This window comes from Tamandua tetradactyla, chromosome 6 (genome assembly GCF_023851605.1).
Source record: "Tamandua tetradactyla isolate mTamTet1 chromosome 6, mTamTet1.pri, whole genome shotgun sequence".
Taxonomy (NCBI): Eukaryota; Metazoa; Chordata; class Mammalia; order Pilosa; family Myrmecophagidae; genus Tamandua; species Tamandua tetradactyla.
This window is the reverse complement of record NC_135332.1, coordinates 28,570,437-28,597,221: the sequence shown is the minus strand read 5'-3', so window position 1 is coordinate 28,597,221 and position 26,785 is coordinate 28,570,437. Positions and strand designations below refer to the sequence as shown.

Sequence of the window (26,785 nt, the reverse complement as noted above, 5' to 3'; positions counted from 1 at the left end):
GAGGAGAGAAGAGGAGAGGAGATGGGGCATCACGTCTGGGCCTCTGTGAGGAGCCTAGGGGCACCCAGTGGAGGCATGAACATGTGGCTGGAGGTCAGGACATAGGTTGGGTGGTCCCCAGTGCCCAAGGAGAGGGTGTGTACTGCAGGAGAAAAGAGACTGCCTAGGAATGCAGGACCCAGCAAAGGGAAGAGGCAGGCCGAGGAGAAACGCCCAGACCAGAAAGGACCCGGGTGGTGGGGTGTGGGCTGACGGGAGAGAGGATGTAAGGGAATGGAGGGTCTGCACAACTCCATTGGTGGGGGGAATGGGGGGGTGTTGGGGGGAAGGGCAGTTTTTGCCATGTGCTGCAGATGGCGGGGGTGTGATGGGACAGCTAATTTGGAGGCCACCAGAGACCCAACCCAGCTGCAGGAGGTGGGAGGTAAGGCCAAAGTGAGCTGAGGAGTGAATGGAGGGGTGGGTGAGGGCTGAAGAAGCTGGCCGACAGGAGCAGGACAGAGGGCAACAGGCAAAATGACCTTCGTGCTTTGTGGGGAATTAGGAGGTTAGGATGAGAGATAGTGGCGCCTAAAAACAGCTAAGGGAGGGTCCTGCTAAAAACACTGAAGCAAAAATGTGTGTGTGTGTGTGTGTGTGTGTGTGTGTGGAGGGGGGCATTCGGCGGTTTGGCTTTGAACCCACTCCCCTACTAGCCAGCTGTGTGGCCTTGGGTGAAGCGTCAGTTTCCCCATCTGTAAAATAGGGATAAGAAGGACCTGCATCCGAGCGGTTGGTGAAATGAGGCAATATAAGTGTCTGGCAGGGTGAATACCCCATACATGCCAGCTGCTCTTTTGGGCATGGAGGAGGGCTGGATGGACTCACCATCTCTAACCTCCTACCCTGAGCCCAGAAACTTCTTCAAGTCCCAGCATCTTGACAATCCACAGCCCCCACCCCCACCCCAAGACCCTGAATGGGGCCCGGCAAACAGGAGCTGCTCATAAATATTTACTGAGCCCAAATGAATGTACCAAGGGGTGCTCTCAACACCGAGGCCCAGGGCCCACCCCGCATGCTCTGACCAAGCCACATGTGAGGTTTTCTACTCTATGCACCCACCCCAACCCCATTAATTAAATCTGAAAGAGGCTGCAGCATCCCTGCCACTTCCACTGTACCCGCACCCCACCTGGGGGCCAGGTACCTTTCCCTCATCCCCCCAAATATCAACAGGGGACCCAGTAAAACCTGATCATCCTTTCCCCTTGGAGGGATTCTTGGACTAAGAGCTAAGAGGGCACCTGAAGAGAGCGTGGGGACCCCAAAGAGTAGGTGTGAACCAGAGAGCAGGGAAAAGGAAGCAGAGGAGAAGAGGGCAGTGGTGGAAGATGGAGAGACAGGGTTAGCTGGGCCTTAGAGGGGATGGGACACTGGGGCTGGTGGAGAGTGGGGCTCACCCCATAGTTCCCTCTCCAAGAGCAGAGAAATGCATAGCCAGAGAGGGTCTTCTCTGCCCCCAGAGAAGCAGGGGACTCCTGAGAGGGGAAGGGCGCATTTGACAGCTCAGGTCTGAACTTGATCCAGAGCACTAGGGTTGGCAGGAGGAGAGAGAAGACCCTCTCCGTTTGGTGGGGTAGTTTTGGCCTGGGAAGGTTTCTGAGTAGCCAGCAGGAGAAGATGGCCCTGGAAATACTGGCAGGAGACGTCCAGCATACAGCAGGAACTCGTGGTTTTCTACTCTATATACCAACCCCAACCCCACTAATTAAACCTGGAAGGGGGGTGCCTGGAGGGGGCCATGGCCCAGTCCTGGTCCCCGCCTTACCTGCTGCTGGGCCTGGATCCTCATGTACTCGGCCCGCTGCTTGCCGTGCTTGCTTTTGTCGGGGCTGCCAGCCTGGCCCTGGGCCGCCTTCAGCCGAGAGGCCCCTGGAGTCACCACCTTCATGGGCGGCACGCTGCCCCCGCCACTCTGCGGGAAGAGGAACAGGGTTGGGTTGGGGGCTCTGGGTGAGGATGGAATCAGGCAAGACCCCTGGAGTCTCTGGGGCCAAGACTGCCTCAGCAGGGCCCTTTGAAACCTGGAGACCCTTCCCTGGAACCACACTCAGTGTAGACTCGGGCCTGCTCTCTGAGCCCAGGACAAGGCCCGCCTGCAGGAGGGGCAGGGCTGGGCAGCTCCTGAGTAGAACCCTTTGGTGATTTCCTTGAGTAGCTCAGAGGTGACTGGTGCCCTGCAGGGGTAATTGTTTCTAAAGTGAGGGTTCCTGGTGCCACCCTGCTCCAGGCAAGGGGTACCATCCTGGCCCCGGAAACACAGGTTTAGTGGAGAGATTCTCTATCATGGCAGGATTAGCAGCCTCTGGCCCACACCTTCCTAATGGGAGGATAAGGGACAAGTCCAGTCCCAGGTATCAGGCCTGCCCAAAGGGGCTCTGGAGACTCAGAGACGTAGGCAGAGAAACAAGAGACAGAAAGAGTCAGAGACAGGAGGGGGAGGGGAGAGTGGATGGAGAAGGGAGAGAGAACTTTATTTGTTCAGTTACAGACTCAGAGTAAGGCGGAAGCACCTCAGTCCCTGCCCAGGGCTGGGTGGGCAGACCCCTGGTTAGGCTGGCTTCCCAGCCTCCCCTGGGCTCTACACACAAACCCCCACTGGGTACCAGGCTCCCAGTGGGTGGCAGGAGCTGAGAGAAGGCCAGTGGGAGGAGGGGGCTGGCGTGGTGCTCCTGTAGCCCCCCTCTCCCTCTAGCTCTGAAGACAGACAGACTGGAGTGTGCAGGCAGGAGGGGAGCACAGGGGAGGGGACAGCCACCTGGGAGCCAGGGGGTGGGGGTGAGGGGCTGCCAGGGGGCCCCACGGCAGGGACTGTGCCCATTTCGCTCAGCATGACTTCCAGCTCCCGAAGCGTCTCTTCTAGGCTGTCCATGCGCTGGGTGGTGGCACCCCTCATGGCACAGCCTCGGCCTGCGGGTGGCTGGCCCAGGCACTCCCTGCTGCAATCCTTGGGGGTCTCCTTTGGGTAGGCCTTGGCAGCAGAGGGCTCCTGAGTCCTGTCCAGGGATGGTCCCCAAAGACAGGGGGCCCCAGCTTCTCCATTCTCTGGGCTGCAAAACCCTCTACCCAGGCTCATCAGAGCTTCCCCTTCTTTCTCCAGTGTTGAGCTGCTCCTGGGCTGGGAGTCCGTGGCCGATATCCCCAGTGATGCCTGTGGGCCCTCCGAGCCCCTCTCACTGCCAGTCAGAGTCCAGGGATGCAGAGTGGGAGGCGTCCTGGGGCCAGGTTCCTCTGGTGGAGAGGGAGGGTTAGGGGCGCACTCTGTCAGGATGATCCGGGGGATGCAGAAGGCCCGGGGGGCTGGGGCAGCCTGGGGGGGAGAAAGAGGATGAGGGAGAGTGGAATCCCTGCAGCCCAAAGCCCCAAGCTGGGATGGGGGTTAGAGATGGGTAGCCCAGCTCCTTTCTTTCACTAATGGGGAAACTGAGGCAAGGGGCGGGTCCAGACTGAGGTTACCTAGTAAGTTAGAGCTGGGACAAGAACTCAGGTCTCTTTCCACCACACCCCACAGCATCCCACTTTCTGGCAAAGATGCCAGTTTGCCTAGAAGCACAGACACGTTAAACAGAGAGCAGGACTGGTGGGCACTCATGTGAATCTGCCCATCTGTGCAATGGGATAACACCGCGGTGGGGGGATGAAGGAGGTGAGTTCATGTGCTGAAAGCACTGACCCATGCGTCTTAAGTGCTTGATAAAATCAGCTGATTACTGAATTGAACTGAATGAGAGATGGTCAGCCATGTGGGTGGAGGCCAGGTTGCCAGCCTCCAACCTTTGAGAATAGGTCCTCACCCTCACCAAGGGGAGATTCCTGGTCCCCCATGACCTCTTTCTGAGCTCTCCTCGAGAGCTCGGCAGCTACAGAGCAGTGCTGGGCCTCTGCCATGTCCTTCTGTTGCACAACCGTGGGCAACACTCTTTCTGGTCATCAGCTTCCCTGCAAGTGACCCAGGCTCTGCCCTTAGGTGAGGGCACAGAGAGAGGTCCCCAATAGCAGTCCACCCAACTTGAGGGAATTCCAGTCTAATTCTCAGCACTACTTTTGTGCCAGGTGCTGTCATACACGTCCTCATCTTTAATCCTCAGATAACCCATGAAATGGCTACTGCTCTCATTGTCCCCACTTTATGGATGAGGAAACCGAGGGTGAGGGAGAATAAGAACCACCCAAGGTCACTTATCTAGATCTGTCAGTGGCAGAGTCAGGATTTGAACCCAGACAGTCTGACTCCAAGTCCAGTGCTCTTTCCACTAAAAGGAGTCATGGAGAGATGTACGGGGGCAACAGGGACTCCAACCACCACCCCCTCCCAAGGCAGCCCACATAGCCCTGCCACCTGCTTACCTGAAGATGGGGGGTGCAGGCTGGGGAGGCAAAGAGGATGACCCCAAGCCCGCACGGCTCCACTGCCCGATGGCACCTCAGGATGCAGAGGGTCAGCCAGGCCCAAAAGGCCAGTGGAGGTGCTGTGCCCACTGGACCCCACCAGGACTGGCTCCCAGAGCCAGAAAGAGGCAGGGGTTGGGGGCGGTGGGCCAAGATGCCCAAGGCAGAGCTGGCCCAGGAGATGCCTCTTCCACACTGCTCAGCCTGGATGGCTCCTCGGACTGCTCTGTGCCCATCCTCTGCCCAACAGATGGCATTGTCCTCCCATCCGGTGCTCATCTGCTCCCCAGGCTGGGGAGCTGAAGCACTACCTGGTCTCAAGCCAGGCCAGAAGTCAGGTGGCAGCCAGCATGGAGCCCACCATGGGCAAGAGAGGGCCGGAGGAGGACGAGGAAGGTGAGTGTGTATGTGCAAGAGAGGCTGCCCACCCCACCCCCATCCCCCAAGCAGGTGCCCTCCTGCCCCAACCTGATTAGGCAAAGGCAGAGATCCCCTAACCTCTCCCCCTCCTCCCCAAGCCAAGTAGCACAGCTCCCAGGGGTACAGACAGAATTCCCAAGAAAAAATAAAAAGGAAATAAGTGCAGCAGGGCAGCAGTAAGGACTATAGTTAGAGAAAAGAAAGAACTTCCCAGTGTTGAAAGAAGAACCAGCAGCAAAAGAAGGGCGTGGGCTTCTTCCATTCCAAGCCTCCTGACCAGTGGGGGCAGGATGGGGCCGAGGGAGCAGGGACTGTAAATGAACCTTCCTCCTGGAGCTCCTGGCCCCAGGAGGCAAAGCACAGATTCTAGTGGGAGAAACAGAGCGCCTACTTCATACAGGCAGCAGAGCAGAGAGGCTGGAGACAGGGCCAGGCAGAGGCCCAGGATAAAGTCAGATTCTGAGTTGGACCTAAAGTCATCTAGCAAGCTAGATTCATACTCCAGTCTTGGGCCAAAACAAAACTCAGTCTTCAGGCCATGCCTAAACTCAGTCTGCAATGCCCAAGCCACCTCGGGGCCAGACTCAGAATTGAGCCCTTAAGAAAACAGATCCGTGGGAAGAGGCAGCACCTGGGCCTTGGGCTGCTGGAGTCCCTGGGGAAACCCTACCCAGAGGCCCCAGGGAGGGAAGGTCATGCCCCTGGTCCTTCGCGTGGGGAAGGGGGGAGGGCACAGGTGCAGCAGTGGCGGTGGCCAGTCACGGGCACTGTGACTGGTGTGTTAGTGGGATGGCGTGAGAGGTGCGGAGAGGAAGCTGTGGAAGCACAGGCAGAGAGAGAGCTGTGAGAGGTGGGGGGCAGCCCCATTACCTTCTGCATGGGGCCCAGGGCTGAGCCCCAGGGGGGCCCCAGGTCCTGGGGGGACAGCAAGGTGGGGATCGGCTGGCGGCGGGGCGTGGGGGGGAGGGAAGACACTGAGCTTCTTTCAAACACCTGGGGAGCAGAAGGCGGAGGCAGGCTTGGAGGAGGGGCCTGGGGAGGTAGGGGTGCTGGCCGCCGGCCTGGGCACCTGTGGAGAGGGGTGGCCCGGGCTGCCATGGGCCTCCAGCCTCACCCCTGGCCCCTCGCCACAGCTGGCCACCCACTCTGCCCTCTCTTTAGTTTCCATCTTCCATCTGGCAGTCAGAACACTTGAGGATGGGGGTCCTGCAGCACTGGGAGAATCTCACAGCACCCAGCCACGGGGCTCTTAGAGCACAGGGGGTCTCAGGGCACGTGGGGGGTTACAGAGACCCCAGTCCACAAATGCAGACCTGTAAGGAGGGTCTTCAGACACCCTGCCCAACACACACACATAGTCACAGTGGAGAAAAGACAGTGATGAAGACACTCCCAAGCAGGCAGGATTCAGCGGGGAAACCGCGGGTCCATCCCATCGCCCTGGTCCTGCCAGTACTCCTGGGGTCAGCCTGGCAGGGAAGGGAGCGGGGCATGGCCGAGGACCCGGGGCCAGGCATGCCCCCGACCCACCTCCAGCTCCGCGACGATGCGGTCCTCGTCGTCCTCGTCCTTGATGGCAGAGGCCATGATGGGTGGCGTGGAGGCAGGGCGGGCCACCTCGGACACTGTGCGGCGCAGCTTCACCTGTGGCTTCTGCACCTCCAGCTCCTCCGACTCGGCCTTCTGCAAGGCCCGGAGCCCTCATCGAGACCAGGCTCTGCCCCTCCGGCACCAGCTCCCCTCCCGCGCCCTGTCACTTCCAGTCCTATCCCACCTCCCCAGCTCCTCTTTAGCCACTCTCCTCTGTCCCCCCGCCAGGATGTCCCCAAGAAAGCCGGAGTCTGGGGTGGAAGTGGGGTGAATACACACACCCCAGACCCCTGGCCAGAAGTTCAGAGTCCCATGGCCACTCCCCTTCTTTCCTCCCACATCCTGAGAAAGGTCTCGATCCTAACCTCGGGGGTCCCCAGAGACCATCTCAGGCGTCCCCCTGGCTCGCCCCCCAAACCCCTCCCAAAGGTGGGTGCAGTACCTTGATGAAGGCTGAGTCCTTCTTGCTGGTAACCACAACCTCACCGGTGCGGGTGGTGGTCAGGCCGTGGGAGGAGGGGAAGCTCCGGCGGGGAGGGGGCGGCGGGGGCGACTTGGAGGGCTTCTCCGTGCGGTATCGGGGCACAGTCAGCTCATCTGCAGGCAGCCAAGGGGCCAGGGGTCAGGGGTCAGGGGCCTGCACACCTGGAGTCGGTGCTCCATCACTGACTTGGAGGATAAACTGCTTCTTCCTCCAGCGAGAACAGGGAGGAGGAGAGAGGAGAGCACAGCGGAAAGGACACAAGGTCCCCTCCTTCTCCCAAAATCCCCATCCAACCCAACACCAGGCCCTGTCAGCTCCTCCTAACTCCTTGCTACTCAAAGTGTGGCCCCTGGACCAGTGGCACCAGCCACGCTGGGAGCTTGTCAGGACTGCAGACGCTCAGCCCCCCCGCAGACCTGCCAGAGCGGATCTGCATTGTCACACATGTCTGGGATTCCTGCGCGCATTCAAGCTGGAGGAGCGCTGCTCTGATCTACCTCCTTTCCACCCACCCCTAGGCCCCTAGCCTGACTCCGACCAGCATCCTTCCTCAATAGAGCATTGCTCTCTTCCCACCAGACCCTCAGTTCCTCCAGCTCTTCCCCAGGCCCTTTTCCCAGGACAATCTGCCTGCTGAAAGGCCACTAGCCAGGACCCTCCCCTGCCTTTGATCCTCTCCTGGGTCCCCACTGCCTTGGACCACACCACAGTGCCTCGGCCCAGCACCCTCCTGCCTGCCAGGCTTTCAGCCTCAGCTCTGCTTGTTACTCTCAGCTTGGACCCCACTCAGGAAATACCAAACTCACACCTCCAGGCATCTGCATATGCCATCGCCTCTCCCTGGAATGGTCCTCACCACCCAGGGAAGTGCCTCCTCATTTTCGAGATTCCACTAGAAAGTTACCTCCTCTGGCCCTCCCAGGCCTCCTCTAGGAACCACAGCACCAGTGCTTGCCAGTGCATTTAGCACCCACATTCTATTTCTATTTTACACACCAGCTAGAGCCTGGGATGGATTACTTAACCACTCTGAACCTTAGTGTCCCCATCTGTAAAATAGGGGTAATTACTGTCTCTGCCTCCTGAGGATATTGTGAAATCATAAGGATGAACAGATAAGAAGCATTTGGAACAGTTTTCATAACATAGTAAGTGCTTAATATAAATCCTAATATTATTTCTCCCACTAGATTTTGAGCTCCTTGAAAACAAGCACTATCTTATTCATCTCCTTATCCTCAGCACCTGGTACACAGTAGATGCTTAATAAAAATGTGTTACAAGAACGAATAAACAAATAAATGACTCATGCTTCCATTTCTTGGTTGTGAGCCTGAGGGGCCCAGGAGCCACGTCCCCGCCCATCAGCACTGCGCCCCCACCCAGCACTGTGTCCCCACCCAGCACAGCCCCCCACCCAGCACAGCGTGGCTAACGGCAGGCGCGCATTCAAAATCTGCAGGCCAATCCCTCTGCCTGGACTTGCTCACCCTCCCTGCATGGTCCTCTCGGCAGCTTGTGTGACAGTGGGAAAAGTCCTGGGGAGTGAGGAGGCCCCAGCCCCATCCTTCTGGGCCTTAGTCTCCCCAGAAGGACGTGAGGGTTGGGCAGCTGCTCTCCAGCACCTTCCTTCTCTGGCAGCCTGACCTCCAGGATTCTCACGCCCACGTGCCGCCCTGTCAACCTGAGAGTCCCTGAGCATGGGGCGCCCCCTCCTCTGGGCTCTCCGCTCCCCCTGACTGTCCCCATACCTGAGCCCCTCCTCCCACTGGGCTCCGTCCGGGGGGCTGCCTTCTGGCTGTGGGGAGCCTTGGGGGGCTTGTGTTCAGGGGTGGGGGCCGGGCCCGGCTGGGCCTTGCTCGCACAGTCCAGGTCAGGGATGGCCTTCAGCAGCTCCGCCTGCGTCTCCTCCAGCAGCCTGTTGATGTCCTTGGCGCTGTACTGGGTCAGGGCTGCCCGCTTCTCCTCCCAGTCCCGCTCAGCAGCCTGGAGGGGAGCGTGAGGGTGAGGGCTGAACCAGCTGAGCTGTTTCGGGAGCCCTGGGGCCTCGGCTCCTTCCCCAGCTACAGGAGCAAGGAATGGAAAAGGAAATCTCCCACTGACTCTGGGCCTCCTTCTCAAGTTATACTGCTTCCCCCACAGGTCCAGACTCCCATCTTCATGACATACTATAATCTCGCTATGCTGGGACCTGCGTCTGGACAGTCTGTTCTTAGGCTCACCCACGCTGCTTGCATTATTACAGCTTCCTAATCTAACACATCCTTCTATCTAGCAGAACTAACGACACCTTCATTATACTTCTCAGACTTCCATGAGGGAACTGGATGGTCCCCCTAGGAAAAAGCTCCCCCACATCTGGCCCCTCCCACTCAAGATGGTGATAAGAACGTGTGAATGTAGCTCACACCCCCACCCCTGGCCCCCAATCCCGGGCCCCAGCACCTCAACAGACACAGCCTTGTCCACGCTTCTCTTGCTGGGCACGTCCAGGCCTTTGGTGGGGTTGCTCCCTTTGGGGGTGAGGAGGGCACCCTCGGCCGGCCCACTCAGCTCGTGAAGGTTCAGTGGAGGGCTGGGGGGTGGTATGTCAAAGTCCAAGCTCTTGTTGAAGTCAGTCTCAGCTGTCACCTTCTTGGGGGACTGGTTCAGGAGGTTGTTGGGAGGTGGCCACACGCCTTCATCCACTTGCCTGGGGTTGAGAGAGATGGGTGCAGCAGTGAGGTTGGCAGGATGGGGGCCCTGTGAGAGGGAAGCCTGCCCGAGGGGGGTGGGGGGTGGGAAGGGCTCTGGGACGTTGCAGGGGAGGTGGAAGGGTCTGGGGAGGAGTGACTGCATCCAGCGCGAGGGAAAGCCAAGGGGTCACAGGTTGGAGCTGAGGTGCAGATCCAGTCGGCACACCAGTGGTCTTTGGGGGAGTCAAAATAAGGGTCAGGCCAACCTACTGATAGGTGCCCAGTGTGTGGCCCCATAGGAAATCAGAGGTCAGGGATGGAATGACCTTCGGATCTGGGCCAGCGTATCTGTGACCCCACGGCAGCGCTTGAGTAGCCCATCCAGGCGCTGTGGCTCCTCCTTCAGGAATTTCACTGCCTCCACCTCCACACGCAGAACTACCCGCATCTTGCTCTGCAGGCCTGGGAAGTGAGCTGAGGGCAGGGAGGAGTGAGCGGGGCAGGAAGAGAGCGCCAAGGACAGGGAGGAGAGCAGCACTGGGGGAGGGCACAGGAGGAGAACAGGCGTGTAGCAGGGACTCCCTTCTTGGGCCAGGGCCACATTGGCTGGCCCCCATGCTCACCCTTGAGTTCAGTCAGCGTCTCTCCGAGCTGCTTCAGCACCAATGCCTTCTCCTCCAGCTCCGGTCCAGGCACCAGCCGGTGACTGTGGGACACATCCCTCTGGATCTTCTCCACAGACTTCTCCAGGTCACTGTGGCCCCAAAGAGACCCTCTCAACCCTTCTGGCCCCATCCCAGCCCCCTGCAATTGGGCAGCTGGAAAGCAACTGGGCCACCAGTCAGATCCAACTTAAAAGCCATCTCCCCAGGCCACGTACCTACGTGAAATCGGAAATGCCAAAACTCATACATGAGACCTCATGAGGCACCCTGCCTCCCCAGCCTTGAAGCTCTGGTCTTTAGCCAGATCAGTTCAAGTCTCCCTCCCTGTAACCTGCATCCTCATTCTGCCAAGGAAGTAACAGAAAATTCAGCAGTCGGAGCTAGAGGCAGCTGCTCCAGCCCCTGGAGGTCTTTTCTCTGGGGAGGACACTGCCAAGTCCTTCGCTACCTTTTCTCAAATGGTCCAGCCATTCAGTCTTTTTCCCTGAGGCCAAAAACTGCTTTAGATTTTCCACTCATTTATGCTGAGCTGTGTCATCTAACATCTTTCTGAAGTGCAAATCAGAACAAGTCACCACTCTCTGCAATGAACCCTAAATTTGAAACTAAAATCGAAACTCTTTCAATGCAGCCAACAAGGGCATAAGGGCGATAGTGAAAACTTGGCTCTAGAGTCAGACAGGTCAGAGTTCCAATCCCAGCTCTGCCTTTCCCAGCTGAAGGATCTCAACCAGGTACCTAATATCTCCAGGCCTCAACATCCACATCCGAAAAATGAGAACGGTAAGAATTCCTCCCTCATGGGACATCATGAGGATTAAATGAACAAATGCAGAAGGGAGCACATGTGGCAAGGGTTCAGTTGCATTGCCTCTGTCTGGCTTACTTCTGTGTAGAGCGGTTCAGAAATCTCTGGGCCTTTAGCTGTTTTCTCTGCCTAGAACACTGTATTCTCATGTGTGCACACACACACACACACACACACACACAGCACTGGCTAATCCTCACTCATCCCCAGGTCTCATTGGGAAGCCTTCCTTCAGGCCCTTCAATTGGGGTGGGTGTCTGCTTTGTGCCCCCCAAACCCTAGAAGCTCCTGCTCACTAGGGCATGCACTCTTAAGGGCCACCAGCCCCAGGCAGGCAGGAGCAATGTCTTCCAGATTCATCTCTGATTCTCAGCACCTGCTCCAGTGCCTGGTGCAGGGTAGATGTCAGGTAAATAATTGGGTATGAATGAATAAAGGAAGAAAGGAATTGCCACCCAGGTAGGTCATCTCCATTCTGTACGTGAGACACTGACATCTCTGACCTACATGCAGGACTTTACATGCTTGTCCGTCAAATCCCATCTGCTGGATTTCAGTCCAGCATTCCAGTTGGGAACAACTTTTAAATCTCACTTCTACCAACCAACAGATTTGCTCCCCCTCACACTCCATGTCAGCAACTATTTTATCAGCATGCTTTACACATCTTCATCCAACGAGCTGGTGAAAAGACAGACTATGCTGGAGTCAAGGATAAAATTCTGTGACTCAGCACTGAAAGTTAAAGAGCTATCTTATACAAGGAAGTGGAAGGGGGAATAAGTTAAGCTAATCTATAAAGGAAAGTGGCCCCACATTGCCTATTCCCTCTCACCCTCTATCTTTCTTTACTTCCGAGAGTGCCCACATGCTCCTTTCTCTGACTGCATCCTTAATAAATTTCTTACCTACTTGCTCTAATAGAAAAAAAAAAAAGAGCTATCTTATATTAAGCTCTTACTGTATGACCAGTGCCACACTTAGCACTGGACGTTCCTTACCTTATTGAACCCTTGCAACAAATTCTGTGAGGTAAAAATTGTTATTACCTCCAGTTTACATATGGACAAACAGTGGCTCAGACACCAGACTACATCTCCCAGCCTCCTTTGCAGTTAGAAGAGGCCATTCAATTGACGTCTAGCCAAGGGAATATGAGTGGAAAGAGTAGAGGCTGCTTCCAGACCTGACCATAAAAGCCCCTCATGAAAACTCCTCTATACTCTATCCCCCTTTCAGGGGCTGGAATGGCAATGACCCTCTGGGTGACCTTGGAAGGTGGCAGAACCTCTGTTAGCCTTGGTTCCTGACTGCACGGAAGAGGGCCACCTTGCTAGCTCACCCAACACTGTTACATGAAAAAGAAGGAAATGTCCATTATTTTTGAAGAAGTATATAATTTGGGGGCTTGCTATAGCAGCTATCCTAACTAATTAGCTACCCTCACTAATACAATCAACTTAGGCCTTTAAAAACAAAGAGGGACCTTCAGAGAGATTAAGTAACTTGTTCAAGGTTACAGGTGCTTCTGACTTCTGCCATTGGGTGCTGCTGCACCTTGCTCCCCCTGGACTAACCTCACCCTCCTACATACACCCAACAGTCCTACCCCAGCCCTTGCTCTACCACATGGAAAGAACACCTCTCCTCTGCCTCTGCGTGACTCCTGACAGATTCAGGGCAGGCCAGTATTGGAAGATGATTCCTTCCACATGGCACTCCGAAGAGGAAATCTTCTTTTACAGGGGACTCAGGCGAGCCTCCAGGAGGAGTCCCCACTGCAACTCTGTGGTTGGAAAGGACTAGGCCTCCCATAGGTGCAATCAGTGTCTCAATTTTCTAATCATTCAATCTGCCAAAATTTGGGGGCCCCTAACTTGTGCAGGACCCGGGCTCTAAAAGGAGTCCCAGACGAGCTGATCTAGACATTGAATCGGAATGTATCTGGGCTTTCCAGACCAGTGATAGGTTTGGTCCTGGAGAGACTGAGACAGAACCAGCTAGATTATTTGTGGGATTTGATGCAAAATGAAAATGTATACTGCTACAATGGGAAATGGTCCCTAGTTAAAAAATTATTAAGAATTTCAAGATGTGTTTTGCTTATATTATGTACATTTCTGTTTTCGGTAACCAATAACTAATTTTTTCACTACTTTTCATAATGTCTACTATGCCATGGAGGCTAATAGTAGGTTTATTAATAATAAAGTTTGAGAAAGTGAAAAAGAAAAAAAAGAATTTCAAGATGGCAACAGCAGAGCTAACCGAGCATGGGGCCGCTCCAAGCAAGGGGCCCTGTGTGAATGCAGAGGTTGCATGCCCACAGAGCCAGCCAGAGGCCAGCAGGACTCACTCGGCAGAGGCAGCCCCTAAGGGCAACATCCAGACAGAGCTCAGGTGCTTGTATAGATGGATAGGTCAGTGAGCCAAGCCAAATGAAGCACAGAATCAGCCATAACTTCCAGTAAGGGACGGGAATAAGAGGAAGGAGCAAGAAGAAGTAAGGCTTGCAGGGGTTGCAGCCAGAGCAGGGTTAAGGATGGGCCTGGGAGTTTAATACTGATTAGTCTAATGCTGGACAGGGACAGGGACCTCATTCAAGGAGGGTGGAGAATCCTGCCAGACTAAGCGATATTTCAGGTCCCACCTCCTCTCAAGACAGCAGTCTGAGTAATGGGTTTGATTACAAAGCAGGGTTTGGGGAGTCTGTGTGTTCTGGGAAAACTGAGGCCAGGAAACTGACGACCACACACTCATAATGACAGGAGCATAAATCTCTCCTTTCATCTTTTCTCCCTTTGTGCTTTTATGTTTCATTTTATTTTCCTTTAATGTCTTAGAAAAGTTCGTTTTGAAAATTCCAGTCTGGCTCCTCTATGCTGAGTAAAAAGAGGTAGGCAGAGGACAGGAATGTTGAGTAGATGCAGTTTCCTGGGTGAGAGGAGATGATACCTTCCAGTCCACTTAGAGAAGCGGCTGGAGTTATCACTAAGCTTTCACCTCTAGAGGGGTGGGGTGGCTGCTGCCAGTTTATTTCCACAGAGGGTGGACGCTTATTTTATCTTGGCCATGAGGTGGCATGGGCATCTTTGCCTTGGGTCTTGCTGAAATGCACGTGCACCACCAGGCTGAGTAGCCCAAGGCTGATAGCACTGAACCCTTGCATGGTCTCCAGATCTAAATTAGTGAGGGAGATAGGCTTCTTTTAGCAGCCTCTCCTGGTGTCCCGAGTTGCTGAGCTGCACAATCCAACCCCTCTCTGGAAAGAAATGCAAAAATCTTTAATACTGAGCATAGATGAGGAAACTAAGGCACAGAGAGCAGCAGGAATTTCTGGTCACACAGCTCCTCCGTGCTGGAACTGGGCCTCAGGTCCCTTAGTGCTCTGTGCCACCAAGAGGTGAATGGACAAGAGAAGGCCACAGTGGGGTTGGGAGTGGGGTGCTCAGTGGATGGGCAGGGAAAGGCAGCTTCTTCCTCTAGTGGTGCCAGGACAATGAAATCATGGCTAGACAGGCATTTGCTAAATTTGGATCAGAAAACTATCCTCTGCTAACCCTTCCACATCTAAGCATCTGGGGGTGGGGTGTTCTCTAGTCCCATGCCTTCTAAAAAAGCTAGTTCCTTTTCCTCAGCTGAACTAAGAAGTGAGGAGGGTTTTCCTTGGTTGTGCCTTGTCTCAGAGATCAGAGGATGGCCTGGTGGCAACGGGGCTGTGCAGCTCCAAGCTGGAGCCTTGGCAACACCTAAATGCTTCACTTGAATACTTTATCTGAGGATCAATTTGCACAGGTCAGAATAAAAAAGCAGGCAGCTGGCCACATGAAGGCGAGGCTGCGGGCCACAGGGGAAGCCTGTGGGTCATTAGGAAGCAAAACGATAGCAAAAGCAGGCATCAAGCCAGCAAAACATCGGGAATTATGCCAGATGGTTACGGCTTGTGGGTCACAGAGAAATTGGGCCACAGAGGAGAATGAAATCAGGCTTCAGAACAGACCAACGTCACCTGTGATTCAGAAGGGAGTAGCGCCTCCCACTGAAGCCAGGTTGCCCCGTCACCCAGGCCGCCCTCCCTCCCCACCCACCCCGTCCCCGCGCAGTGGGTCGCAGCCTCACTTAAGCTGCTGAGTAATGAGCTCCTCGTCGTTGAGGTAGCGCAGCCGCTCCTCCTCCACCAGGGTGCGCTGCCGCTGCAGCGGGTCCTCCTGCCGCTGCGCCGCCTCCGACACGCGCATGCTCAGCTCCGCCTCCGTACGCTTCAGCAGCGCACGCACCCACTCCTGGTTTTGTAGCTGCGGGGCGCACGGATGGAAGGATGGACCTGGGTGGGGGGGAATGGAGGCGCGCAGCAGGGGGAGGGCCAGGAGAAGGCGGGCAGAGGGCAGTCCAGTGCGGGGCAGCGCTCCACAGAAGATGCGGCTATATGGCTGTGGCCGGGAGCAGCAGCGAAGGGGTGGGATGAGGGGAGGCGAGGGCTAAATTCTGGGGAAGGAGAGAGGTCGGCCGAAAACGGGGTGGGAATCATGGAGGGGGAGTGCTGAGTTGGGCCATGCAGAAGGTACGGCTGCAAGGCTGTGGCCGTGAACAGCAGCGAAGGGATGGGATGGTAGGGGGTGGGGGACAAGAGTTAAATCCCGGGGAAATACAGAAGTAGGGCGAGAACGGGATGGGAATATTTTGGTGGGAGGGGCCCTATGCGGCTGCAAGGCCCTGGAATCTAGCTACCCTGGATGGGGACAGGCCTGAGTTGAAGGAGTCGGACCCAGGCTCTGGAATTTGATGGCTTCTGCGGCGGGGACGGGAAGGCTAACCTAACGAGGGAACCCAGTTCTAAGCAAGAGTTTCGCGAAGGAAGGGAAGGAGACGGGGGGTGGGGGGGGGAGGGTCACGAGGGAGGAGGAGGAGCTCTTATCCGTTGCCCAGGTGGCAACTCACTGCCCCCACCTCGGCCTGCCTCTGCTCATTATCCTCACCAGAGGGGCCCTAGGACCCTCTGGAGGAGCGAGGGGCGGACACAGAGGTGCCTGGCTCCTGACAGGCGGGGCCATCTGCTGGGCGGGGCGGGACGGGGCGGGGGGAACGGTCCCAGCTCTGGAAGGGGGTGTTGAGGAGACCTGGGAGAAAGGCTTCCACTCCGGCCGGCGGAAGAAAAAAAAGAAAGAAACAAGGCAGGAAGGAATGTGGAACGTTCCTGAAGGAGTGGACTGGGGCACAAGGAGGCCGATGGGGTCTCTGGGATAGGGAAGGAGGGCTCAGTGGTGAGGGCGGGGACTGGGCGACGGGAGCTGGGTGAGGGGGCGGAGGTTCAGTGAGGGAGTGGGGTGTGGAGGAGGGGAAAGGAAAGGGGAGAAAGGGTTTGGAGAGGGACCCAGTGGGCAGTGAGAGACCCGGCGCAAGAGCTCTGTGGGTTTGGGATGTGGGCCTAGGGGTGGGACCGTACTTGTGGGGTGGGTTTCCGCAAAACGGTGGATTCTGGTGGGGCGGGGTCAGGACCATGGGCGAGGCCCTGCAGGGTGCGGTACCTGGAGCTTGCGCAGCTGCTGAAGCTGGCCGCGCAGGTCGCTGGTGCTGTTCTGCAGGCCACGCAGGTGCAGCTGCATCTGCAAACGGCTGACGGCGGTGGGCTGCCCGGCAGGGGTGCTGCTGGCAGAGGGCGCGGGAGGGCCGGACACCGGGGTGGCCCCACTGCTTCGGCCGCCCGATCCGCAGGCTGCAGAGAAGGACCGCGATATCGGGAGGGAGGGGACAAAGCCGTAAGCCTGGAAGAGGCCAGGGTAAGGACTCCCCCCATGTCCGAAGCCACAGAGTAGCCGGAGAGGGCCATAGCCCTGATCCCTGTCCCAGGTGGTGACCAACCTTCCTGTGGGGAGCAAAGTAAAGATATCTTGGACCAACATACCTTTTTTTTTTTTTAATAGGGAAAACCTGGTGATGTAGGTATTGTTTAATCTCCATTTTACAGATTAGGAAACTGAAGTTCAGAAAGGGCAAGGACTTGGGGTGGGGGTGGGGTAGGGGGGAGTCACTTACGGGCTGAGGGGGTGGCTGCTCCACTGGAGCCTTCAATCTTCTCACTGTGGCACAGGGGAAAGAAAGGGGGCCATCAGGGGTTACATCCAGCCCCCTGATCTCAGGATGGAGGCTAGGAGAGGGAAGGGACTCCCCCAGGGTCACCTGAGAGGCAGTGGCAGAGCTGGGCCCAGGACACCTGATGCACACCTCCCCTTCCTCCAGCCCCAGCCCCAGCCCCTGGTGGTGATATGGGGAAAAGAGCCTCACCTGGGGGTCTCAGGCTCAGAGCCACGCAGGAGGGCGCTCTGTACCAGGCCCGTGAGGCTGGCAATCTGCTTCTCCATGGCCTCCATGCGCTCCCTGGGAAGGAGTGGGGCTCTGAGCACCCCTCTCCTGTACATGGGGTGTCTCCTGTCCAGCCCCCCATTTCCAAGATTGATAACCAGAGAAAAATCTGGTTATCACCACACACACACACACCCCTGGCCCCCAGTACACAGACAATTCAAAGGGCCCAGGTGTCGTAGGGTCAGGCCCCCACAGTCCCTCAGCTAGGTTGGGTATGGCCCTTCTCCATCTGAAGTCACTTCCTCGCTCTCCAGTCTCACCTCTCCCTCCCGGCTCCCCAGTGGGTGCCATCCTGACCTCTCCAGGCCGTTTTGCATGTTTTTCCTCCCTACCTCCCCTCTGCAGCCTGGAGGAAGCCCTCCTCCCACAACACCTGTGACTCCCCCCAAAGTAAGTCAAGTATTTGTGTGTCTTGCCCACTAGACCTAGCACATGGGCCACAAGAGAGCTGTGTGAATGCATTGCTTGTCCTTGTCCCTCAGCAGCACTGCCTGAGGGCAGAGGGGGACTGGTCAGGGCCAGTATCTTGTGGGGAAGCTGATGGGCATGGGCTCCCCTGTCCGATGGTCAGGTAACTGAGTGCACCTGTCTCCTTGTCTCTATTCTTATCAGCTACCCCCTTCAGGTGGCCCTGTGTTGGTCAGCTGTTGGGGCTGCAATTTCTGAGTTTCAACTAAAAAGGCACTAAAGAGCACTGGTTCACTCCCTTGTCTTTTATTTTCTTCTGTATGCTGTATGGTGGGGGTCACATCTCATTATTTTTCCGTGTGACTATCCCATTATTGCAGCAGCATTTGTTGAAATGTTTGGAGGGAAGGGGGAGCACGCTGGCAGGAATCGAACCAGGGTCTCCAGGGTTTCCCACATGGCAGACAAGAATTCTACCACTGACTACCCTTGCACTCTCTCACCATCACCCCTCCCCAGTTTTACAATTGGGAAAACCCAGGGAAGGATGCAAACACTGATTTCCAGAATCCTCTTCTGGGACCCTATCGACCCACCCCTCAGGACTTGCAGACAGAAGGAAAATGCCCTCTCCCAGGCCCTCCCTGCTACATCCAAGATGCTCTGACGACCCTTCAAAACTATTATGGATCTACCAACCACTCCCGGGACCCTGAGTCCAAGATGCAATCCTGCCACAGACTCTGCCTAATCTCTTACCACTCCAGCCCAGAGGCCTCGGTGTATCTCTCACCTGGTCTCCGTGTCCTTGGCTGGCACCGGCGGACCGAACCCAACCAGCGGGCGCTCCCCAGGCCCGGGGAAGAGCTCGGGAGGTGGGGCTGCGGCCGTCGGGGCGCCCCCGGTGCTGCGGGCCTTGCCTCCAGGGCTCTCGGCAAAGACGGAGGAGGAGCCGGAGTCTTTCCGGAAGGACTGGCGCACGGGCGAGCCGCGACTGGGTGGCCCCGAGTAGGGGCTGTGCGGAGGCGGAGGGCCCCCGGGGGGCGCCGCCACGTCGGCCAGCTTCTGCGGCGACGAGGGCGGCAAGCGGAAGCCGTAGCTGTCGCCGTAGAGCGGGCCCCCGGCGCCCGCCGCCTTGTACAGCGAGTCCTCCAGGTCAGACTGCAGCGCGGCGGCCGAGTAGGTGCTGAGCGAGCGCACCGAGCCGCGCTTATAGAGGCCCCCCGCACCCGGGTAGGCGAACGGGTCGCCGGCGGCCGCAGCCAGGCTCAGGCGGCCCTCGTGGAGCAGCCCGTAGGGGTCGGCGTAGAGGCCCTCGCCCTTCACCAGCACCATGCCGCCCGCCTTGCCCGCCAGGTCCTCGTCCGGCTTCACGTCGCGCCGCTCCAGGATAGCGCTGGGGCTGGGGCTCACGCCCTGGGTGGCCGGGGCGCCTCCCAGTCTCTCGGCGGCGTGGTGCACGGGGCTACCGGCGTAGGAGGGCGGGCGACCCCCGGCGTACGACAGGCGCGAACGCGATGGCGAGCCCGACGGCAGCCCCGACGGCAGCCCCGACGGCAGCCCCGGCGGGGGCGAACCCGACGTCAGGTGCTGCGCTGGCGACAGGTTGTTGAGGCGCCGCGTGGGGGACGACTCCCGCGACGCGTACACCATCTCTCTCTGTGCAGAAGACAGTCCCGGAACCTCACACGGCTGGTCACAAAGGGAACTTCTGCCCCTTGCCTGAGGAACCAGCACTTCCTCCCTGACGCTTAGCAAGTCCCTTCTGTTCTCTGCCTCCCTCTCTCCTGTTGCACCTTGGGCCCCTTTCCCATCAGGACTCCCAGCATGGTGGGAGAAGTGATAGATGGAGAAACACGAGAGGCAGTGGGGCCAACCCGTAGCCCACCCTAAGGAAAGGGCTGGGGGAGCAGACCCGGAGGGGATGTTTTCAGAGATGACCTTAGGCTATCTAGAGGTGTGCTAGAGAAATGCTGTGCCGACAAGAGGGGATTGGAGGGGAAGGAGGCAGATAAGGGGAGAGGCTCCTCCATAACATCACAATTAAGGGAGGCAACCCTCTACCGCAGCCCCTACCTTCTCTTTTCCAGACCTGGCTCTGGTCACTGGTGACAACTGACCTGACTCTGCCTGCCTGGCCCCTATCTTCCTGGCCTCCCCGGTCACCATTAGTATCCATCACCATGACCTTGACCATCCAGGCATTTCCCCAGCCTCCCCAGTGCTCTGGGCATTCCCAGCCATACCCGGAGGTCCCCGTTGGTGAGGTGTGAGCCAGGGAAAGCGGAGTAGAGAGGCTCCTTTCTATAGATCTTGATAATACTGCGGTCCTGGATGTCCCTGAGGGGGGGGGAGGGGGAGGGAAATGCAGAGGGTCACCATCTCCAGCCCTGTAGGATGGGGAGGGGCAGCCCACCCTTGGCAGGGAGAAGAGGGGTGCGAGTGGCGCCAGGACCCTCAACCCTTACTGACACCTATGCTCAGGGTATCTGGAGCCTCGGGCTGCCTGCCACCAACACGCAGGCCCAGCAGCCTCCACCTCTTCCACTTCCCGGGCCTCAGATGCCATTTTCAGATTAGCTCAAGCCAATGTGAACAGGCAGGCCTGGGTGATTTCGAAAGGAGGGCTGAGGACCCGGGCGGGATGGTAGAGGAAATGAGAGGAGAGGGAAAGGGTGAGGTTGGGCCAGGGGGCACTGGGGAAGGGTCCGCAGGATGGAGACTCTGCGGAGGAGGGGCATGGGGAAGCCTATCCCATTCCCCCGGGGTCACGCCCACCGGACGTCTTCCAGCTCATAGAAGACATTGCGAGCCTCGTCCTTGATGAGGATGGCGGTGTTGGGCGACTTCAGCATGCCCATGGTGAGCTTTTGCGGGAACATGTGCGCGATGAGTGCGTGCAGCGTGTCCAGGCTGCTGACCTCGTGCGTGATGTGCACGCGCCGAGTCTCCTCTCCGAACTGCAGGAACAGCACCCCTGCGGAGGAGACACGGCCCTCACAGTCACTGCCACCACCACCACGCCGCCCTCCGGGAGAGCGAGGGGGCACTTCGGGAGCCCCCCCCCCCCCCGCAGCGCTAGAGTCTGAGGCCAGGTGCTGCCCCCCAGTGTAGGTGCACCCAGGCACTGCTCATCTGCCGACTGGGGGTACGGCACTGCGGGCGCCAGGCTAGGCCTCCAGCCACCCAAGACACGGGCTTTGCTCCAGGCAAGTAGGAACCTGGACAAGGAAATAGGAGGCCCAAGCATAGGTGGAGCAGAAGCAAAGAATGAATCAGGAAGGGTAGAGAGTTGCTGAGGGAGAGAGAGGATGAAGAGAGTTGGAGAAAGGAGAGAGTTGAGAAGGGAGGGAATGAAGGAAAGGAGGGGGCTACTGAAGGAGAGAAAAAGAAGCTGAATGGGGAGAGAGGCATCTTGAAGAGAGAATGGGTAAGAAGAAGATGCTCATGGAGAGAGGGTGGTGGTGGAGGGAAACAGAAACAGAGAAAAGAGGCCTAGGAAGAGAGAGGCAGAGGTGGGAGGAGGGAGGGGAGGGAATTGTTGCAGGGGTGGGGAGGGCTGGGGGAGTGGGAGTGGGAGCGGTGGGAGAGGAGGGGAGTGGAATATGGGGAAGGGAGCCAGAGGCTGGGGGAGAAAACAGGTGGAGTGGTGAAGGCAATGAAGAGAGCTCCAGGGGCTGAAAAGCAGAGGGAGGGGCCATGACAGGGGTAGGGGTGGGAGACTAGGGGGTGGGGTGGGGGAGAGAAAGGGTGGGAAGGGAGAGGCAATACCTGGTGATCGCAGCTTGGTCTGGCTGGCAGAGCGGGAGAGGGGTAGGCTCTGTCGGAAGCGGTTCATTCTGCTGAAGCCCAGGGGCAGCTCGGCCTCCGACATGGTCTCCAGAGACTCAGCCGAGGCGTAGGACAGTTTAGCCGCCTGGTCTGCTAGCCCTGGCTGGGCCCCCTGCGTGTGGCGTGAGCTACGGGTCTGCAGGGGCAGGATAGGGTGAGAAACACCAAGCCTGAGCCCCCTTCACTCAGCTGCTGCCCCCTTACAGGTCCAGGAAGCCCCTGGCAGCCAGTGACACACGCACATTCACAAGAGGGTCTCCTGGATTCCAGGCTTGCCTGCCGCAGGAGAGCTCCCCCACCTCTCAGGGCCTTAGCCCCCCTAGGACACCTAGCAGGTAGGAAGCAGGCAAAGGACTCAGGCACCCTGAGAAGCCAGACAAGAAACCATCTGAGTGGGAGCCATGGGCACGCCTGCTATTTTAAGCTTCCAAAGAACAACAACAACATGAATTTGTCACCGAGGTGAGCAGCAGAATCGTTGAGCAAATTGGGGCATTAGTTCCAGACATTAATTAAGCGGCGGGTTTGTGAGCGGCGAATTTATCCTTCGTGGAGTTCAGAAGGGTGGCAGTGAGGGTGGGGAGGAAAAGGCCCAGGGAGAAAGGCAGGAGGGCTGCAGACCCCAGGATCCCAGCTCTGGGAGGTACGGACCCTCACAGAGCTCGTATAGAGGGTTTAGAATAATAAGGAGAGCCATCTCAACACCCTCCCCCCCAAAAGCCAGCTGAACCCCAGTTTCAGTCTCCCTGTCTAGCACACGCAACACACATGCTAAGCCCAGTGTGATACACGTGAGCACAGAGGTGCATGTGCCAGGCTTCAGCCCCTCTCTGCAAGGGACATGCTGCTCAGAGCCAGCAGGCCTGTCCACCCTCCTGGAAAGAAGCCGTCCCCATCCCCACCCCCAGTACCCAGCATGACAGCCATTTGCTTTGGCCCCCACAGCTCCAGCTAAGGCTAAGGTCTGGCTGGGGACAGGGCAGGGGGTCACACAATGAACATTCCCTGCCCCAGGGACGGCTTGATTACTCTCTCCTCGCAGGCTGGGCGGTGAGGGGGAGGACGGTGCCCCATGACTTCAGTTGTTTTTTATGAGCCTACTCTTGGCTGAAGGTGTATCTGTCACTCAGGGCCAGAGCCCCTGCTCTTTCACCTCAGGCCCTCCTCTCAGACCTGGGTGATGTACAGAAGCTCATCTATTTAAGGGGAAAGATAATGAATCAGATCTACAGGAAATATTGTCCAGCATATCTACATATATCATCAAGAAAAAAATACCAGTTTCCCCAATTGTATTTTTCCATAAAATATATTGTCTATTTTTAACAAAGCAACAAAATCACACTCAAAACCATGAACACTGATTATGTCAGGGTGGATTGGGAGTGCATAACTTTATGCACTTCTCTGTTATGTGAATTAGCACAATCAGAAATATGACTTTTATAATTAAAAAAAAGTAAAAGTATTTCAAAAATAGAATAATTTATTCTCCTCCTTAGCTCCTTCCTTCCCCAAATCCTGATTACCCCCTAATTAATCTCCATCTTTGTATTAGCTGATTTAATGCTCCAGTCGAGAATTAGCACTATCAAAAAGAGAGAGCATCCTCCTCTAATGGGCAGTGTGCCCAGCTGTCCCCCAGGGCAGCTTTGAGGGCTTGGAGATGTGGAAGGTCAGAGTTGGGGGCTTCTAGCCTCTAGCACAATACCTCGACCAGTAGGTGGGCATGGATCAGGAGAGGGGGAGGCAACAGAGGAACTGGGCCTATTTGGGGGGATGCCCGCACCCAGACTTTGGACACTGTGGCTCTGCCCAGGATCACCAGTGCCAGGCTATGCCCCTCTCCCCATCAGCCCCAGCTAAAGGATGGGGAGCTCCGTGGCAATGTGAGGAACCCGGTCTGGACTATGGTCATGGGGTTGCCAGACAACCAAAAGGTCAGTGGTTGCCAGGCTGGCATGGATGAGGGGTGACAGAATTCAGGCAGAATGAGACAGCTAAAAGCATGAAGAGTAGGAGCTGACCACACAGGGGTCAAGTGAGGTGCCAATAAGAAGATGGAACAAGGGCCGGAATGAAGAGGAATGGGGGTCACAGGGACTGCTGACTGCTGAGAAAGGAGGACCCTGAGCAGGGAAGCCTGGGAGGAGAGTTGCCCATGTTCCCTGCCCCACCAGCTTCTGTCTCCATCCTGGCCCCATGGGCACCTTTCCATTCGCACAGCCTTCATGGAAAACCCTCCTGAGAAGTGGGAAAGCCTGTTAGCACTCCTCTCCGTTCCTGGGCTGTGGCAACAGGGCAGAGGAAAGTGAGACATCCAGAAGGAGTTCCCAACCATCAGAGAGATGGCAAGAAAACAAAATTGTAGTTCAAGCAGAGCTTTCCAAAGATAGGAGAGAGGCTGCCATGGAGGTGGTGAGCACCTGTCACTGGATGAACCCAAGGAGGGGCTGATGGCTGGTGGGCAGAGATGGGACAGAGGAACCCTTAAGTGGGGGTGGTCAAACTAGGATCTGAGATTCCCACAGGCTGTTCAAAGCTGGGGCAGACTCACTTGGGAGCTTTTTAAGGCACTCTTTCTAGGGCCCCAGATTCAATGAATTAGAATCTCTGGGGGTTAGGGTCCAGAATTCGAGATTTTTGACAAGTTCCTGAGGTGATTCTGATTCCCAGGTTTGGGAGTCAAGTCAGCGTTCATGATTCTAATAACTAATGAGGTGAGCACCTATGTAAGTCTTGTGATGCACCAGACCCCCAGGTTAGGACAGGCATTATCTCAGTTTTTCTATCTTACAACAAGAATGCAGGTATTGTTGCTCCACCTTACAGAGGACAAACTAAGGCCCAGGGAAGCATATAACTTGCCCTGGGTCACCAACGTAGTTAGCAGCAGACGAATTCACCATCAGGCAGCCTGGCTTTTGGCCATTTAACTACCACACTCTCCTGCCTCCACCAAAGAGGTTATGCCTGACACCGTGATTCTAGGAGTCCAGGATTCTGTGATTCAAGGACTTCTTCCAGTACCCTGGGGGAATGCATGCATAGAAACAAGATGTTTGGAACAAGACAACACTGAGAAGGTCTGGGATGGATGCCTCCCACCCTCTGTCATGTTTCCTGGGGCTTGAGGTCCCGGGAGACTCCAGGACATAAGTAGCAGTCTAAGTTGGCCACCTTAGCTTTGGACCTGGGTGCCAGGGAAGATGGAGGAAGTACTAGCTTCCCTGGACAGTCCTCCAGAGAAGGCAGAAATACACCTATCCCTAAGCTTAGCTCTCTACTTGGACAACAGGGGCCTCAGGTTTGGGGGTGCAGGGTCCTGAGTCTCTTGCCAGGAACAGCCCAGGAGCTGCTGACCAGCTTTGCCACAGTGGGGAGTAGGAAAGCGATGAGGGTCCCATCCCAGTCACAGGGCCTCCCTGGGAGGTGAGATGCAAGTCAGAGATCAGGACCCTCAACAAGGTCATGGGGTCGGGCCCCTGCCTCAGTGCCAGCAGTCTCTCTAGACTGGGGGAAACATCAGGCAGCCCCTCTCATTTCAAACGCCCCTTGGCACATCCCCAGCCCAGGTGACCCAAAACCAAAACTTGATTCACAAGCCCCTGGCAGGCGAACCCAGACTCTCCCAAAGCAGCAGCCACAAACTGCAGCCCCAGGGCCCACCGCCCACACCGGAAAGTGCCCGTGCAGATGCGCAGCCCTGAGCAAAGCATGTGCAAGGGAGGGGCAGGGTCAGAGGAGGAGCACACATGCAATTGTCACAGAAGCAGAAGCATCATACACTGACCTTGAAACTCCAGTAGTTTGGCTGCTGATAGAAATAAGAGAAGAGATGGTTATGTGAGGGCTGGGAGCGGAGAGGTAGGGCAGGGCAGGGTTAGAGGCCCTTGGAACTCAGCATTTGGCCCTGGGACATGGGCCCTCCACCCTCTCAAGAGCAGGAATAAAGCAATTCCTGGTACACCCTGGAATCCTATAGTGTACCCAGAATGGCCCTGAGAAGACTCCAGGCCCACTGGTCAGGACTGGAGGGAACCATTCCAGATATTTATAAGCCATATGATTTGAGCTACCATAACTGCCCTCAGAGGGCTTACAGGTAGGAAAGGGCACAGATGACTGTGACACAGGGAGCCCATGAAGTGCTGTCAAAGAGGGGCAGAGATGAACCTGAGCTGCAGGCTCAGAAAAATGGCATCTGGTTGTGGCAGGCCAGGGAAAACTTCCTGGAAGAGATGGCATTGGAGCTGGGTCTTGAACGACAAACAGGCTGGAGACTGGGTGGAAAGGCATGCTGAGCAGTGGGAACAGCGTGAGCAAGGGCCGAGGGGTAGCAAGCCTGGAGTGTATTATGGGAATAGTCAGTAGTCCAGTTTTGCTTGGGTGCAGGGCTTGGGAAAGCAGCTGCTTAGTTTACGATGGGGGGTCTGAGGCCAGATGATGGGTGACCTTCAATGTCAAGTGAAAAAATTTAGTTAGAGCAGAGTGGGATCGGGACTGGACCCTGAGAGTTTGATCGGGCAGGGAGTGGAAGAGGGAAGCTGGTGGCCAAGGCCAGGGCAGAGAGGTTTGTGTGAGGTGATAGATCTGGAATATCCATCTTATAGAGATAAGCGGACAGATCCCAATAACCTCACAGCACTTGAAATGGATGAGATGCTGTGGGGGGCAAAGGTTTGGGTGGGATGAGAGAAGAGAGCTCTCTGTATCCTTCCTAACATTCCTAGATTGGTGGGCCTCAGATTCCTCCTCATTCACAATAACCAGGGGTCGCCCTGTCTTCCCTGGAGTCCAGAAGGCCCTTCCAGATGGTCAAGGCCAAGGAAGGAACAGCCCTGAGGCTGGGTTAGCTCTTGGCAATGCTAAGGACACCCTGCTGACCGGTGCCAGCCTCAGCAGGAAGACAGCGGCGGCAGATGGCCTGGCGTTGGGGTGCCTGGCACAAGCACTGGCAGAGAAGAAGGACACAGAGAATGCCCGTTGGGGGAAGGACTCCACACGGGTATCCTGTGCCACCTGAATGCTTTAATGGCAGGAAGGAATTAGACAGGGGCTGAGTCAAGGGTCACTGCTGGGAAGGAGGCTTTATCTGATGCCGAGCTTT

General features: G+C 56.7%; 2 protein-coding genes across 2 annotated transcripts in view; both read right to left on the bottom strand.

Annotated features, from left to right (window-relative positions):
* Window positions 1-26,785, bottom strand: part of SRCIN1 (SRC kinase signaling inhibitor 1) — a 63,255-nt gene that overhangs the window by 4,053 nt on the left and 32,417 nt on the right. Inside the window, 17 exon segments of the mRNA XM_077164598.1 lie at window positions 1,811-1,957; window positions 6,382-6,534; window positions 6,884-7,038; window positions 8,677-8,911; window positions 9,371-9,617; window positions 9,927-10,074; window positions 10,224-10,354; window positions 15,193-15,368; window positions 16,599-16,786; window positions 17,107-17,150; window positions 17,356-17,448; window positions 18,638-18,972; window positions 18,975-19,094; window positions 19,096-19,503; window positions 20,091-20,184; window positions 20,623-20,821; window positions 21,616-21,811. Of these exon segments, the coding sequence (XP_077020713.1) occupies window positions 1,811-1,957; window positions 6,382-6,534; window positions 6,884-7,038; window positions 8,677-8,911; window positions 9,371-9,617; window positions 9,927-10,074; window positions 10,224-10,354; window positions 15,193-15,368; window positions 16,599-16,786; window positions 17,107-17,150; window positions 17,356-17,448; window positions 18,638-18,972; window positions 18,975-19,094; window positions 19,096-19,503; window positions 20,091-20,184; window positions 20,623-20,821; window positions 21,616-21,811 (3,069 nt within the window).
* LOC143687540 (uncharacterized) lies at window positions 1,953-5,511 on the bottom strand. The gene is made up of 2 exons (XM_077164597.1): window positions 4,390-5,511; window positions 1,953-3,352 (listed from the first exon to the last, which is right to left on the bottom strand). The coding sequence occupies exons 1-2, from the start codon at window positions 4,708-4,710 to the stop codon at window positions 2,624-2,626; spliced, it is 1,050 nt and encodes a 349-aa protein (XP_077020712.1). The 5' UTR covers window positions 4,711-5,511; the 3' UTR covers window positions 1,953-2,623.